Source organism: Alosa pseudoharengus, unplaced genomic scaffold, assembly GCF_046254945.1.
Source record: "Alosa pseudoharengus isolate Yale_2024_CS ecotype anadromous, Long Island Sound unplaced genomic scaffold, YU_APseudo_1.1 YU_APseudo_1.1_scf_4, whole genome shotgun sequence".
In the NCBI taxonomy this organism is placed as follows: domain Eukaryota; kingdom Metazoa; phylum Chordata; class Actinopteri; order Clupeiformes; family Clupeidae; genus Alosa; species Alosa pseudoharengus.
The window spans coordinates 6098727-6114173 of record NW_027468774.1 but is presented as its reverse complement, the minus strand read 5'-3'; the positions used below and the strand labels follow the sequence as shown (position 1 = coordinate 6114173).

General features: G+C 42.6%; 2 protein-coding genes across 2 annotated transcripts; one reads left to right on the top strand and one right to left on the bottom strand.

The window, feature by feature from the left end:
* Positions 1 to 1618: 1618 nt before the first annotated feature.
* Positions 1619 to 3758, top strand: med9 (mediator complex subunit 9). The gene is made up of 2 exons (XM_076266599.1): positions 1619 to 1735; positions 2996 to 3758. The coding sequence occupies exons 1-2, from the start codon at positions 1656 to 1658 to the stop codon at positions 3213 to 3215; spliced, it is 300 nt and encodes a 99-aa protein (XP_076122714.1). The 5' UTR covers positions 1619 to 1655; the 3' UTR covers positions 3216 to 3758.
* Positions 3759 to 4038: 280 nt separating this feature from the next.
* On the bottom strand, positions 4039 to 5373 carry LOC143102792 (dexamethasone-induced Ras-related protein 1-like). The gene is made up of 2 exons (XM_076266598.1): positions 4910 to 5373; positions 4039 to 4752 (listed from the first exon to the last, which is right to left on the bottom strand). Exons 1-2 carry the CDS (start codon positions 5178 to 5180, stop codon positions 4232 to 4234), a joined length of 792 nt encoding a protein of 263 aa, XP_076122713.1. The 5' UTR covers positions 5181 to 5373; the 3' UTR covers positions 4039 to 4231.
* Between the last annotated feature and the right edge of the window lie 10074 nt (positions 5374 to 15447).

Sequence of the window (15447 nt, the reverse complement as noted above, 5' to 3'; positions counted from 1 at the left end):
GAATTCAATAGCTTTAATTTATGTCATTCATGTGAAATGTTCAGAGTGTTTTACTGAAAACAAAGGCAAGTTCAAACATCGCCCGAGTCAAACAGTTTCAGATATTTGGCAATGGCAAAACTGGTCTGGCAAATGAAAACTATCACCATAAATTTAGCATCAAAAAGGCCACCAATCAACAAGCAGGTCCGTTGCAGAGGGGGACAAGATCAGACAGGGTGACTACGCTCATATTCACACGGATAATGTTTGCTGACAACCAGCTGTTGATATGTCACAACAATCACTTCATATCTGAGTCTGAATGAATGCATTCATATCAGCCTATATCGTCTGTCATATCAGGTATAATCAAGGAGAAAATAAGGGTGAGTGAATTCATTAAACTCTGTGTGTTCACTGTGTGCTCTGTGTGTTCACTAATTCACGGATGGGATAAATGCAGAGACCAAATTCCTTGGATACGGAAGTATACTTGGCCTAGAAACCTGATTTACTCGACACCTGCTGCAGCTGCAGCTAAATAATATGACAAGAAGACATACACAAAAATATATATTTCCTGCTAAAAATGTTACAGTCCTTTCACTACTTTCCCCATGCTTGTTACTGAGTTCAAGTGTTGACTGTGCAGCTTTTATATAGGGCGCCAGTGCCCTATATACCCACTGCACTTCTCATCACTGTTTGCACAGTGCACAGGAGGCATGGAAGGGCTGTGAACAGACCATGAATGAGTTGCTTCAGGCCGCTTGCTCTGTTGCAGTAGACAAACGAAATGTGGAGACTTCACCAAGTGGTTGCTAAGTGTAAGGTGAAGGGCTTGACCTTATCTGCTTCACACATGAAAGCCTTCTAGGTCACACCAATCTTTACATTTTGAAATCAGCCTACATTTTTTTCCCATATGGCAGCAGTTTCTTACTTACACAAAATAGCTAATCAAATATTAATAAAGAATCATGCTGATGAGAATAACCCTCCAACTACATTTGTATTTTGTACCTGAAATAAATTTACAAAATATACAAAGATGAGTCTTTTAAAAAAGCAAGTTAAAAAAGCAACGTGGCAGTCCCTTTAATTATAGTTCTATGAATTATATGCATAGATAATAATAGAAGAGACAGAAAATGTTGGTTGTTATTGTTACAGGTCTATCCCAAAGCTTTTATCTATGAAACTGTAAAAATAGGAATATATAGCCTACATTCTGCCTGGAAAACTTTAGGCGACTTTGGTCAGCCATCCATAATGCCCAGGCTAAAATAGGCCTGCCTGGTAATCTTGGGTAAACATCTGTTGGACAAGACTAGACTAGCCTATTTGTTTGTTTAAGTTATTAGGCATATCTGTAGTCCAATGGAGGAGGGTCTTTCTTTTCATAAGCCTGAATCTTCAGTAAAGTACCCAACCAACACAAAATACCACGTTAAATTATTACCCCTCCCTCTTACCGTTCATTTTTGACTGACTTTTAGTTTGCTTGCTTGTGTCCTGGTCCGAATGGATTTAGCCTTTGGTTAACTTTCCATATTCAAAAAAAGGCCAAATGCTACCACTAGGCCTATATTATGCAGGTGGGCAAGCATGAAAAGAGAGAACAAATATATATTGATGATGTCATATGTGTGCGCCGAGACCAAGGATCAACAATGGCGACCGAGAAGACAAAACAAGAAACTCCAGATGAGGATTACTCGTTATTACCCTTGGTTCACGATATAATTAAAGGGTATGACTGATTGTTCTACACGTGGTTAATTGGCATTACATTTGGCGATACTAAAGAATATTAAGTTGTTGAACTGTTTAGTTCTAAACGTTTTTACCTTGTTAGCTGTAATGTTAGGTTAAGGTTACAGCTACGTTACTGGCAGTTATTTTCTTAATATAATCCTTTTATTACGGGTGTTTTCTCACCTCTGAGTGTTCTGCCACTGGTACTCTTCTTCAAGCGGAGTTTACACTAAATCGACGTTTTTCAAAACTAATGAGTTGATATTTCTTGTGCATAGTTTTTGCCTAGCAGCTATGTGATTCCTTGTGTGTCCAGTGACCTCGGCGAATGGTTGTTCTGTGACAGGTCTGTGCGGTGTAAGTAATCATGTGTTGAATGACCTACACACAGCAAAGAACAATTAATATAGGCCTACCTAAATAAAAATGGCAAGCTAAAAGAAAGAATTCATCCAGACTGAGTTTCTTCAGGTTTACTCGAGTATAGCGCTACACGTCTGTATTGACGGAAACTAGCCTAGCTACAATTACACCTTGTTTTTAATGACATTCCGACAAGGGTTTGGGTTAGTTGGCAGCATTATTGCCATTATCACAATCTCGCGCGACTGAGATAGGCCGCTATGGTCTATATCCATGTTTGCTATCTGCAGATGTGGAGTGATAGAAACTGCTGTTTTTCAATAGGTTTTGAATTGGCATTGTGAGTTAGGAATCCCCTCGACTCCCCAGGTTCTCCTTTGTCTTGTTTTTCAAGCAAGGTTTCGTTTCTAGTATCTGCTTCTTGGTATATCCATGTTGCTATGATATATCCATGTTGGCTATCTGCAGATGTGGAATGATAGAAACTGCTGTTTTTCAATAGGTTTTGAATTGGCATTGTGAGTTAGGAATCCCCTCGACTCCCCAAGCCCTAAAGATAAATCTGACATGCCCATTATGTAAGGATTTTTAACTCAATATATTCTAGAAAGATAGATAGATACTTTATTGATCTCCAGGGGAAATTCAAGAATTCTGTGCATATATAAGAATATATTCTGTGCATGATGATGGCGTGCTTCTTTTGACAGACATTTTTTGACTTTTTTTTTTGATGGACCCAGGTTTTCATAAAAAGTGGGTAATATGCAATGTCATATTAGGGTATATTGATTGCAGTATTTACCATGTCCCTAGAGGTGTGTCATTATGCAGTTTAGAAGCATCTCTCCCCCTTTCAGTGATGTGCTGAATATGTGTTGTGCTTCCACAGCATGGACAAAGATGGAGCTGATGTGCAGCAGGAGCTGTCGAAGCTCAAAGCGAAGATCCAGGAGTCCCGAGAGCAGATCGCGCTGATGCCTGGGATCGACGTGAGCCCCACGGCGCAGCAGCAGCAGCTGGAGACATTACGCGAGCAGGTCCGCACCAAGAAGCAGCTGCTGCAGAAGTACAAAAGCCTCTGCATGTTTGAGGTGCCTAAAGCCTCCTGAAGCCAATGGGACACATTAACTGTCCTGCATGGCTGGCAAGTTGCTGATGCCTGGCCAGGACTTCTCACATAAGACATTCAACCAACCCATTTTCTAATAGGGTCTTTTTTTTTGTGCAAGTTGCTGATGCCTGGCCAGGACTTCTCACACAATGCCTTCAACCAACCCATTTTCTAATGGGGTCTTTTTGTGTATGTGTGTGTGTGAGGAGAGGGAGTGAGAGTGACCGAGGCAGCTCTGTTTTTTCTATCTTGTGATGTTTAATATGTGGTTTTTGTTTTTATATTTTCATTTTTGCAATAAAATTTGCTGGAAAGTAAAACAAACCAAAAAACATTCGAGTTGTCCATCCCGCTCTCTCACCTGATTAACGTTTTCTACAATTGTGGAAGGATTTTCATTCTAAATGATCTGAGATCCAGACCTTAGCTGCCTAATAGTTGATTGCTCTCTTAGTATATAAAAATGTAGTGAAAAGGATGCATACCATATAATCTATGGATAGTGTTGGAGCTAACTTGGATAGTGTAGTGTAAGGAAATGGCTCCCAAACACACAGATTCTTTTTTTTTACTTTTATTTAATATGAAAAGTAATCGTTGACATATAAGAATAAATATACATTCATGTGGATTCACATTTGTTCATAATGCAATGCAGCATTCAAGTAAAAATCGTCTCTTTTTTTTCAAAACGTAAACAAATGTTCTTTATATCATCCATGTGGGATTCTTGTACATTCTTGGACAGGTGCAATGTTCTCTTTGTCAATGCAGAGGAACAAAACTGAATACTGTCCCGGGGTGCATCTGGACCCCGCCGCGCGTCACTCTGACCTCGGAGGTGGGATGTCATGTTTACTGACCATGACTACTCCACCATTGTCACCTTCTGCGACCGTCAACATCGCTGAGAGCCTGGTTCTCTTCGACCTGAGCGCCCAGGTGGAGTCCTCTCACCTAGTTCCCTCGGCTTTGTCACGAATTTGACTTCACCCATTTGTCAAGTTCGGAAGTTCAACAGATAACACACCTGTCTTTGCCCTGGCCCCCGCCGACTGCTTTTTCTTTGATGTACATCAAGTCACTTTGTACACTTGGCCGGCGTGCGAACGGGGCCACGATACCATATGCGTCGCCGTCTTTGAATTTTTTGTTTCTGAATGACTTTCTGTGCAACACGTCGGAGTACTGCACCGAAACTTTCCTGTGGCGGTCCGGGCTCATTTCGCTGGGCAGCTTGGCCATAGTGAAAAGTTTGCTGAACATCTGGTCCACATTTGTGTTCCGTTTAGCTGAGATCTCAAAGTAGGCGCAGTGCTCATCCCCACCAATCAGTTGCTCTATCTCCTCATCCTTGACCTCGCGGTAGAACTCGCGATCGCACTTGTTTCCACAGATGACCAGAGGTACGTCAATGTTCTCCTTTGTCTTGTTTTTCAAGCAAGATTTCGTTTCTAGTATCTGCTTCTTGAGACGCTGCACCTCTTGGAAGGAGTCACGATTGTCCAGGCTGAAAACCAGGATGAACACATCACCTAAAAAGCAAACATTAAATTTCCATTAGTTCACGATAAGGATAGCTGTTCACAGATGTTATTGTAGCTTACATTCACACAATGCAGTGTGCATCTGCAAAAACTGAAAAATGCAAACTTCTAATCGCATAACAATCAACTTGCAATTTTAATTTACCTGTCAGAATAGATAGTCTTCTCATTGCAGGGAATGGGTGGTTCCCTGATGTGTCCAAAATGTCCAACTGGTACACATCCCCGCGAATGCTGTAGAACTTTCTATGGAAATCCTCAATGGTCGGCGTGTACTGGTCGTCGAAGCGCTCATTGAGAAACCGAGAAATGATAGCTGTCTTCCCAACTTTTGTAGATCCCAGAATCACCATCCTGTAGCAGTTTTTGGCCGGGATGTCGAACTCGTTATCCGAGGGTGTCATTTTCTTAATCATGATTGCGGTCGGTGCAGAACTTCAGAAATCAGAAGCGAGTCGTAGGACTGCTGGTCAATGCTCAGCTCTAGTCAGTAGCGAACTATTGCGGTCCGGTCGCGCCGTCAGCTTTAAATACTGAAGATGAACCACTCCTCTCAAGCGCGTCATCCGTTACGCACCCATCGGTCAGCAGTTGGTAGGGTGTAGTTTTGCGTCAGCCTGTCCCTTTCGGGCTGCAATCTAACCTGAAAGTATAGCCGTGGTCTGTGGCCGTAGTCTAGTGCCCCCCCACCCCCACCCCTTGTTTTGATTTCGCAAAGCATAGCTGCGCACCGGTCAGAACAGTATTGGTTATGTATGCGACTCTGCTGTCATTTAACACCAATGCATTATTAGACAACAATTTAACACGTTTTTTGTAGCCTAATATTTTATTGAGATATAATACACTTAATACCAGGTGAGAGTAATGTTAAATAGCCTAATGTTCAACGTCCTTACTTCTCTATGTGAGCAGTTTTATCGAAAGACTATGCTTAATCACTGCAGAGAGTGTAATTACATTATGATAAATTAAAATATACAGACATTTTCACCCTGTTGCCTGTTTGCCAAGCGGTTGGAGAGCGTGGATAGCAAGTGCACGAGATGTAGAAGACGTGATGCAATCGCTAGAGGGCATACTGAAGTCTCAAAACCAGCCCAGGTTTTATGACAGCATCCCATTCGCTTTTTGTCAGTCCTAAACATGCAAGATTTCAATCTTTCTTCGAATAAGATTTAAGGGACAACTTAAGTTACATCGTCATATATATTTTAACAGCATATTTATGTAAAATGTGTTGGAGTGGACAAAAACTTTTACAAACAATGTCATTTTGATGTTAAAATATGCAGACATTTTGTTGATTATGCTTTTACTGGTTTGATGCATATCTGAAGTTAATTTGCAAAATATATTCAACTGGTCAGCTATATTTCTGAACTTATGTTTGACAGGAAATTGGACCATACTGTATTTCAAACACCTGCCATTTCCATTAGAATTATGATAGTTCTCTCTTTTCTTCAACATCACAATTGTAACATATTACATAATGTGCAATGGTGCTATCGTTTTTTAGCCCCCAGTAACATTTTGTTATATATAATGTGTTGAAGTGGTTGATTTGGAGACAAAAATTACTAAAGGATGTGTTTAGTGCCAACAAATGTACTTATTGCACTTCTGCCCCAATGCACTTCTTGGTCCAATTGTCAAGGTGCTTGCAGGTCTAGTCATTAGCAAAACCACATAGTTATCCAACATCATCACACATTTTGCATGTACACAGACATGTATGTAAAAAATGTCAAGTGCTCACCCTAGTCATTGTGAAACTCCCCATATGCCCAATTCAACTCTTTTGTTCTGCTGTCCACCTGATAGGCTGGGACTCAAGGCTGATTCATGGCCTTAATTGAGCAATCAGCACCCAATCAGGTGCCCCTTGACACAACACAAGCTTGCACACCTTTCATAGGATGACTATTTCACAAGGATGACAGTATATCTGACTATGTTGAACAGTGTTGACCAGCTCACTTTTACTCAATGCAGGTAAAACAAAGGAGCTCATTCTTAATTACACAGGTGCTCCAACACCACTAATATTAACACTAGAAGATGACACCCACCCCCTCCATCTTGAATTTGAGCTGCTTCCCCTAGGGTGGTGCTACAGAGTATGTGTGGCATCGCTTAGAGCACCTTTAAGGTGTTTTTTTGTTTTTTTTTGGGGGGGGTTAAACATTACATTACATTACATTACATTTGGCTGACACATTTTTTAGCCAAAAAACACCTGTTGGATCAGTTTCATACTTTGCATAATCTATTACCGTGGTAATATTTTATTGATCATTTCATAATTTTCAGTGAATAATACATGTCTGTGAGAGTAGTGGGAATAGAGTGTAATCCTCAAGTATATACAGTGTGTGTGTGTGTGTGTGTGTGTGTTTTCCTCTGTACGCCTTGTGTCTTTATGTGTGTGTGTGTGTGTGTGTGTGTGTGTGTGTGTGTGTTTTCCTCTGTACGCCTTGTGTCTTTATGTGTGTGTGGCGGACTGGCTGTTTTCCTGTCCACAGCGGTAGGTGACTGCAGGGGGTGGGTGTCAGTGACAAGTTTGTGTAACATGGGTGGGGTGGGCAGACGCAGAGGCCGAGCTCATTGGCCAGTAATTAGATCACTATGTTCTCAGTTATGCATATTGAGGGTGGACACGTGCGGAGTCATATTTTAGCGGGCTGATGCCACAGCACCCCGGGGCTTCGGGACAAAGGCGGACGGAGATTATCGGTGCCGTAGCAAGGCTCACAGGAACGGCTGACCGAAAGGTTCCTGTCTTTGTGTACCAGGCGGAGGCACGGTACAAAACAAGCCACCATTTTGTCACCTTGGTCAGAAGACTTTAGGGTCAGTGTTGGATAGAAATAGGGTTATCTGTGCCCTGTACTGTGCACAAGCAGAGTTGTGTGTTTTTTTTACCTGTAGTACAGGACAGGGCCATAGCGATTGAGATCCCCTGAACTGCTTTCCGGTGTATTTTTGAAATGCGATCCCCAACACGTGTGTCCACGTGTGCCACCCAGGGGCAGCCGTGGCCTACTGGTTAGCACTTCGGACTTGTAACCGGAGGGTTGCCGGTTCGAACCCCGACCAGTAGGCACGGCTACAACCTAACCTCTCACTGCTCCCGAGCGCCGCTGTTGTTGCAGGCAGCTCACTGCGCCGGGATTAGTGTGTGTTCACTGTGTGCTGAGTGTGTTTCACTAATTCATGTTTTTCACGGATTGGGATAAATGCAGAGACCAAATTTCCCTCACGGGAACAAAAGAGTATATATACTTGCCAGGTACAGTACAAGGCTCAAATCTAGAGATTAAAAAAAAAAAAACGTCTGATACGAGTGCCAGACAGTGTGTTGCCAATAAATTATGTTTATAGTTCTTAGCAAATGCTTCTGTCTAAAGCAACTTGCAATGAGATCAAAACAAAGTTACATTAGCATTTAAATTAACAGGTTACATGCAAATACAACCTACATTTCACGTCCAGTAAGTGTCCTGTAGGCCTGAGTGAGATAGCAAGGTGCACGTCCAGTTAGTGTCCTGTAGGCCTGAGTGAGATAGCAAGGTGCACGTCCAGTTAGTGTCCTGTAGGCCTGAGTGAGATAGCAAGGTGCACGTCCAGTTAGTGTCCTGTAGGCCTGAGTGAGATAGCAAGGTGCACGTCCAGTTAGTGTCCTGTAGGCCTGAGTGAGATAGCAAGGTGCACATCCAGTTAGTGTCCTGTAGGCCTGAGTGAGATAGCAAGGTGCACGTCCAGTTAGTGTCCTGTAGGCCTGAGTGAGATAGCAAGGTGCACGTCCAGTTAGTGTCCTGTAGGCCTGAGTGAGATAGCAAGGTGCACGTCCAGTTAGTGTCCTGTAGGCCTGAGTGAGATAGCAAGGTGCACGTCCAGTTAGTGTCCTGTAGGCCTGAGTGAGATAGCAAGGTGCACGTCCAGTTAGTGTCCTGTAGGCCTGAGTGAGATAGCAAGGTGCACATCCAGTTAGTGTCCTGTAGGCCTGAGTGAGATAGCAAGTGAACGTCCAGTTAGTGTCCTGTAGGCCTGAGTGAGATAGCAAGGTGCACATCCAGTTAGTGTCCTGTAGGCCTGAGTGAGATAGCAAGTGAACGTCCAGTTAGTGTCCTGTAGGCCTGAGTGAGATAGCAAGGTGCATGTCCACGTTGGGAGCAGCCGTGACCTACTAGGGCTTCAGGGTAGTAACCGAAGGGTTGGCCCGACCCAGTAGGAAAAATGTGGGCGAGGGAAGTGGTTGAGCACTGCTCTCTTGTGCCCACATCCACGGCTGAAGTGCCTTTGAGCAAGGCACCTAACCTTTCTCTGCTCCCTGAGCGCCGCTGTTGTAGCAGGCAGCTCACTGCTCCGTGTTAGTGTGTGCTTCACCTCACTGTGTGTACACTGTGTGCTGTGTGGGTTTCACTAATTCACGGATTGGGATAAATGCAGAGACCTCACAGGATCAAAAGAGTATATATACTTACATACTTACAGGAAGTGTCTTGTAGGCCAGAGTGAGGGATTCAAATGTAATATAAGAAGTCAATGAAGAGTATACCACAGCCTTTCAGATACGGTTTGTACTGTTTGAATTAAAGCACTTGCCTTGATATCCATTTTTTTAAAGTACATTATGATAAGATAAAGAGTATTAGTATATATACCTTTTGATCCCGCGAGGGAAATTTGGTCTCTGCATTTATCCCAATCCGTGAATTAGTGAAACACACACTAATCCCAGCGCAGTGAGATGCCTGCAACAACAGCGGCGCTCGGGGAGCAGTGAGGGGTTAGGTGCCTTGTTCAAGGGCACTTCAGCCGTGCCTACTGGTCGGGGTTCGAACCGGCAACCCTCCGGTTACAAGTCCGAGGCGCTAACCAGTAGTCTTGGGCTGCCCCAAGATAAGATAATATTTTTATTTTACATTATTACATTACATGCATCCATTTTATGGTGCGTACTTGAACATCACTATTGTCAACATAGTGCATAGAAACAATAACAACAACTTTATCTAGTGGTTAGTTTGTGAAAAATAGGAGGGAGGGGCGTTTTACCCATAGATATTATCCTGCATTAAGCTCCAGAACATACGCAAATAGCGACGCCATCTTGGTGTTGGCAACGATCACTGGAGGCCAATGGAGGAGCATGTGACTGACTGGAAATCAGACAGGTGTCTCTGATTGCCGGCAAGTGTTGCCCATAGACAGTAAACGTGTAGCCCCCAGCAATATGGCGGCTGCGTTTGCGATGTCACCTAATAGAACTCGACGGACAATGCGGTATCTAGCTTTCCTAATCATATGTAATAGTCTCACTACAGAAGCATCCATGTATTTCCAGTTTGGACAGAACACAGAACCATGGCCTGCACAAAACGTTGTGTGGCATGTTGTGTTGGATGAGAGCTGACATGATTTTGAGACAGAGGCTACAAGCTCAGAGAAGTTCATCAATTATGAAACCCACGTTGTGTGACAAATTAGTTGGGGTCAGTGAAGAGGTCAAGCTGGATGTGTACGCCTGTGGTGAGGTTGTTACACTTTTATACCTTCCTTGCCAAAACACACTGAATGCACATCCTTTGAGGCTGAGTGCAGGCCATTATCATTATTAGAGACATTACCACTGCTGTGTTATCTGTTTTATTATCATGAAAGTTGGCATGAGGTAGCATCATGGTCAATATTTTAAAAGGTCATTCTCAGTTGTTGTTTCTTTTTTTATATATATAATTACCATTTAACAACCTCTTTAATATGGTATGACAGAATGCTAGTGGCTGAGGCATGCATTTTGAGGGAGAACGTCAGCAAATCAATTGCAGGAAATAGTAGCCTAATGTACAGTATATTAATATATTGTATTGTAACCATGCAGGAGAGTATCCATTTGAGGATAAAAAGTTCAGTCGGAACAAGCAGGAAAGTTGGTCACCTTTTACTGACTCACATGTTGGTCCTCGCTCCATTTTTGCTTGGCCAAGGACTCTTCTGATTAGTCACTGTTTATTATGCATTAATATTTCAGTTTCAATATTCATTTGTGCAGGCTGACCTAATTCTAAACTGCATTGGGTCAACCAGCTCCACATTTCTCCCATTCTCTCTCTCTCTCTCTTTCTTTCTCTCTCTCTCTCTCCACGGCCTTGGTGTATTTTGGCTCATGTGTATCTCTCTCTCTCAACTGGGTATGTGGGAGCGAAATGGGCTAATTTGATTTGGGCCATTGAAATGCTACACAGAAGTGATGGGGGCTTAGCTTTAATGGAATCAAAGGACCATTACATGCCTAAAATGGGGGTCATTGCTCAGCAGCAACGCAGCACTGACCTTTGAAGAACCGCTCAAGGGTTTACAATCCCAGGTAACCTCAGGACCAGGTTGTAAAATAGGGACTGCGATAGCCAATGCCAGGCAGAGTAAAACAAGAACATTATATTTCCATGTCTAGATATCAACTGAAAAAAGTGAAATGTGTGTTGTAGATCTTCATGAGTTATTCACACATAACGTGTATGTGCATATCTCTTTCTGCTCATTTCTACCCAGGATACACGGGAGGCAGAACCAGAATAGCAAAACAATATGACGCATTTGACCTCTGACCCTGAGAAGGAGCAGGACAGGAGGACGTCATGACCAGGAGAAACGGCGGTGGAGTGGAGGAGGACAACGTCCAAAGTCGATGTGTTGCGGTACGTTAGACATGTGAGCTTAAAACATGTGTCTGCCAACTGATGGTCAAAAGTATGACCAAACTAATTACTGTACATAGAGAAAAGGTCTCTCTGGTACAATCTCATGTAAGATGCTGTTTTGGCTTGTGTCCCTCGGACAGGGTATGGATATCATAGATGCTGTATAATGTAGAGACAGGGTATGGATATCATAGATGCTGTATAATGTAGAGACAGGGAATGGATATCATAGATATTGTATAAGGTAGAGAGTCAGGAAATGATGTCATATCACAGATGTTGTATCAGACAGAAAGAGTTGATGATGAGTCACTGTTTTGTGATCAACAGTATAGACATGACTTAAAGAATGTGTTCCTTGCTATCAATCATCAGGCTGTGTGTGATATAGGACTACTAAGGCTGCTTAACTGAGAATCAGTCATCTGTGTTTGTGCATTAGTGTGTGTGTGTGTGTGTGTGTGTGCGTGTGCGTGTGCGTGTGCGTGTGTGCGTGTGTGTGTGTGTGTCTGTGTGACTATGTGTCTTTATGTGTGTGTGTGTGTGTGTGACTATGTGTGAGACTCACACATAGCGACCCAAGCTGGTGAGTGCATGTCCCTCAGTCTGTTTGAATCACGACTCAGTGAATGTGTTTACTCACGATGCACACACACACTACCCACGATGCACACACACACACACACACACACACACACACACACACACACACACACACACACACACACACACACACAGTGTCATGTGTAAATTGATGCAGACAGGCAGCCCATTTTTGAGAGAACTTTTGCAAAGACCTTTCTGCCAGCCCTCATTGCTAGAAAATGTGTTATTGGGTTAGGATTGGGCATGTGTGCATACTGGGTTAGGATTCAGCTAGAGTCTCCACTGTGCAAACTGTAGGAATGTATAGGTATGTGTGTGAGAAGGCACAAGTATTCACCATCAGGAAATGTAACCAAAGACACAAACAGGTCATGGCTTCTTTGCATGATGTTGTTCAGAAATACAAACACGTTACTACTGTATTTTGCAGTCTGTTACACTAATACAGCGTTTTCAGACATGTGCTTTTATTAAGATAGATTTTATTTTATTTACTTGACGCTGGAAAGACAGATGACCTCCAGGAAAGACTGGCGTGGGTGGGCGAGGCCAGCAACCTCGACCACAGCACTCGCAAGAGGGCACCAACCAAAGCTACAAAACGGAACAAGGAGCAATGCCCCCAGGGTCTCCCGAGAGGGGGGGAGGATGAGAGACTCAACGGGACGGACATAACGGTTACGGCTACGGAAAACACACGGATAACGAGACGGCTCACCCAAACAACACTTACAAGGGAAGTGTTAGAAGGAAAGTGCCACTGCGGGAAGCTTTGCAAGAACGCAAGGGGACTTAAAATTAGTGCTGTCAAACGCTTAACCTTTTTAATCACGATTAATCGCTGAATTCCTATAGTTAATCACGATTAATCACATATTTCATATCATATGATTAAAATTCTATTATTTTGCATTTCTGAATTTTCCAGGAGTCCATATTAACAATAAAGCAATTATTGTTTATCTTGATTGGGATTCAAATGAAAGCAAAGCAAGTTACTTTATTAACTGAACTTTAAGACATAGGTCTATTTGATTATTTCAAATCAAATTTCAAAAGATGTGCAGCAGACCTGAGGCAACACAATATATTCTTCAGAAATATAGCTGATATAAACTGAAATAAATGCTATTGCAGAAGTGCATGCACAAAATGTAGGCCTACACACATTATAAAGGGCATAACAAACAGAAAATATTATATTCATACTATATTCATTATCTTTGAGTTCAGTTTAAAATAAGGAACTTTTCAACATGGGTGCATTGCCATTTTATAGGCCTACAGTCTATGGTGCACTGTCACTTGCCACACACATCAACGCCAAAGTTTTTAACAGGCAAACACTGGATGAACAATGGATTTTATGGAGCAGCGACCAAATATAACTGAATCGTGATTTACACGGCTGCAAAGTGCGATGCTGGTGTGCGGAGTTGTATTGAAAAGAATGGAATCTAATGTAAATGAATGTTGAAAGCAGAGTGCATCGCAAATAGTAGCAGCCAAAAAGGAATGTTGATAACAGAACAAGTGACGGTGAAAAAATCTTTGGGCTCGTTAGCCCAACCAAGTGTGTGCAGCATGCCTTTACGTAGCCTACTAACGGCGCATCATCATACAGATACATTTGATCTGCATCACGCCCCATTTTAGCGGAAAACATGTTAACATTATATCATTGAAAGACAGCTAGTAATCACACGTTGACGTTACATCTAGTTATTAATTCACAGGACATTCAGGTCATTTTACTAACACGGCAGTTATGAAGAATTATGTTTATGTTACTTACTCATGTCGAAACGATGTACATTACCAACCTAATTCGTTTGCAATACCCCATGTATTATACAAATTTAGCATGTACAAATTTAGCATGTACACTTACCATGATATCCCATGCAAAACGGTTAGCTTGCTAGCTAGCTAACTGTGGAACTTCAGTATAACATAGCCAATTATCTCACCTAGTTGTAGGAAATAGGCTACGTTCATATTACAAGTAATAGAATGAATGTGTGATGTGTGACTTATGTTTAGTTGATGTTATGACATGTAAAGTTAAGCTTGCTGAACTTAATTATAGTCAGCCACGGGCAGTTTGACTGTGCCTATCGATACATTCGTGACACTCCTGTTAGTAAACTGGAGAGAGCAAAACATAAGAAGAAAGCACGACTTAAGAAGTATTTTTGTGAATACGGCCCCTGGTCACATTAATCCCATAAACACACAGATAACTCTTACACCAACCTTATTTTGTGCCTTTTATTCATGTTTGTTTCAAGATTTAGTAAGTTTACTATAAGCACGTTTCGCTCTCCACTTTGATGCAGCATAGATTTCCATTATATCAGTCATCTTCCCCCTAAAAGGGGGTGTGTATGCAGCACATACAACGTTCTGTTCCATTCCATTCGTCAGTGCGTATTGTTTAGTTTCCGGTCTGGCTAGATTGGTGTGGTGTTGTAGTTGTTCTAACGTTACTAGTTGTTGCAACAGCATGTGAAAAAACTACAAAGTTTGTTACACCAAAATGAACGTTAATCTCGCGATAAAAAAATTGACGCCGTTAAAATAGGTTTCCGTTAACGCCGTTAATAACGCGTTTCACTGACAGCACTACTTAAAATACATCAATCCAAGACCCAATGTGGAGAAGGGAAGAAGCAGATTCAGCGCATGGTGGAGACACTAAGTGAGACGCAGGAGGACTCCAGTCAGGAAGCACCCCACAGCACAGGAGACCTCTCAGCACCTGCTCTATCCCAAAGCCACAGAAGGGACTCTCCTAACACTACCTCAGGCACCCAACCTATGACAGAGAAAGTGAGATGGCTCCAAGCAAACAACAACACTGCATGGAACCAACTAGATGGGGACCTAGAAAGAGTTCTTGAGGCCACATTAGCAGGAACAGCCGAGAAGAAAATCGACAGTATGACAACAATCATCATCACCATGGCCAGAGAGCGCTTTGGCACATAAGAGAGAAAGGGCAGCAGCGGAACCAAGGTAAATCAGCCAAGCAGGAGGGCAAGAGATATCTTGCAATTGAGGAGGGATATCAAGACCCTCAACAAGCAGTTCAGAACAGCAAGTGCTGAAGAAAGGAAGAGCATTAAAGATCTAACCAATGGACTTCGAGGGCAACTCTGCAGACTGAGAAGGGCAGAAAGGTCTCTGAAACTGAGGAAGGAGAAGGAGGCCAAGCGGGCTCAGTTCATTAAGGACCCGTACAGGTTTACCAAAAACCTGCTGGGGGAAGCAAGATCTGGAAGATTGACCAGCCCTAAGGAAGTTGTGGAGGAGTTCCTTAAGGAGAGCCACAGTGACGCCCTCAGGAACCAAGCCTGTGGTGCAC

What these genes read in the sequence shown, in the direction of transcription:
- med9 (XM_076266599.1), top strand. Translation starts at nt 1,656, where the DNA reads ATGGCGACCGAGAAGACAAAACAAGAAACTCCAGATGAGGATTACTCG. An exon ending in GTTCACGATATAATTAAAGG is followed by an intron (nt 1,736 to 2,995) that starts GTATGACTGATT and finishes GTGCTTCCACAG; the next exon opens with CATGGACAAAGATGGAGCTG.
- LOC143102792 (XM_076266598.1), bottom strand. Translation starts at nt 5,180, where the DNA reads ATGATTAAGAAAATGACACCCTCGGATAACGAGTTCGACATCCCGGCC. An exon ending in AAGACTATCTATTCTGACAG is followed by an intron (nt 4,753 to 4,909) that starts GTAAATTAAAAT and finishes TTTGCTTTTTAG; the next exon opens with GTGATGTGTTCATCCTGGTT.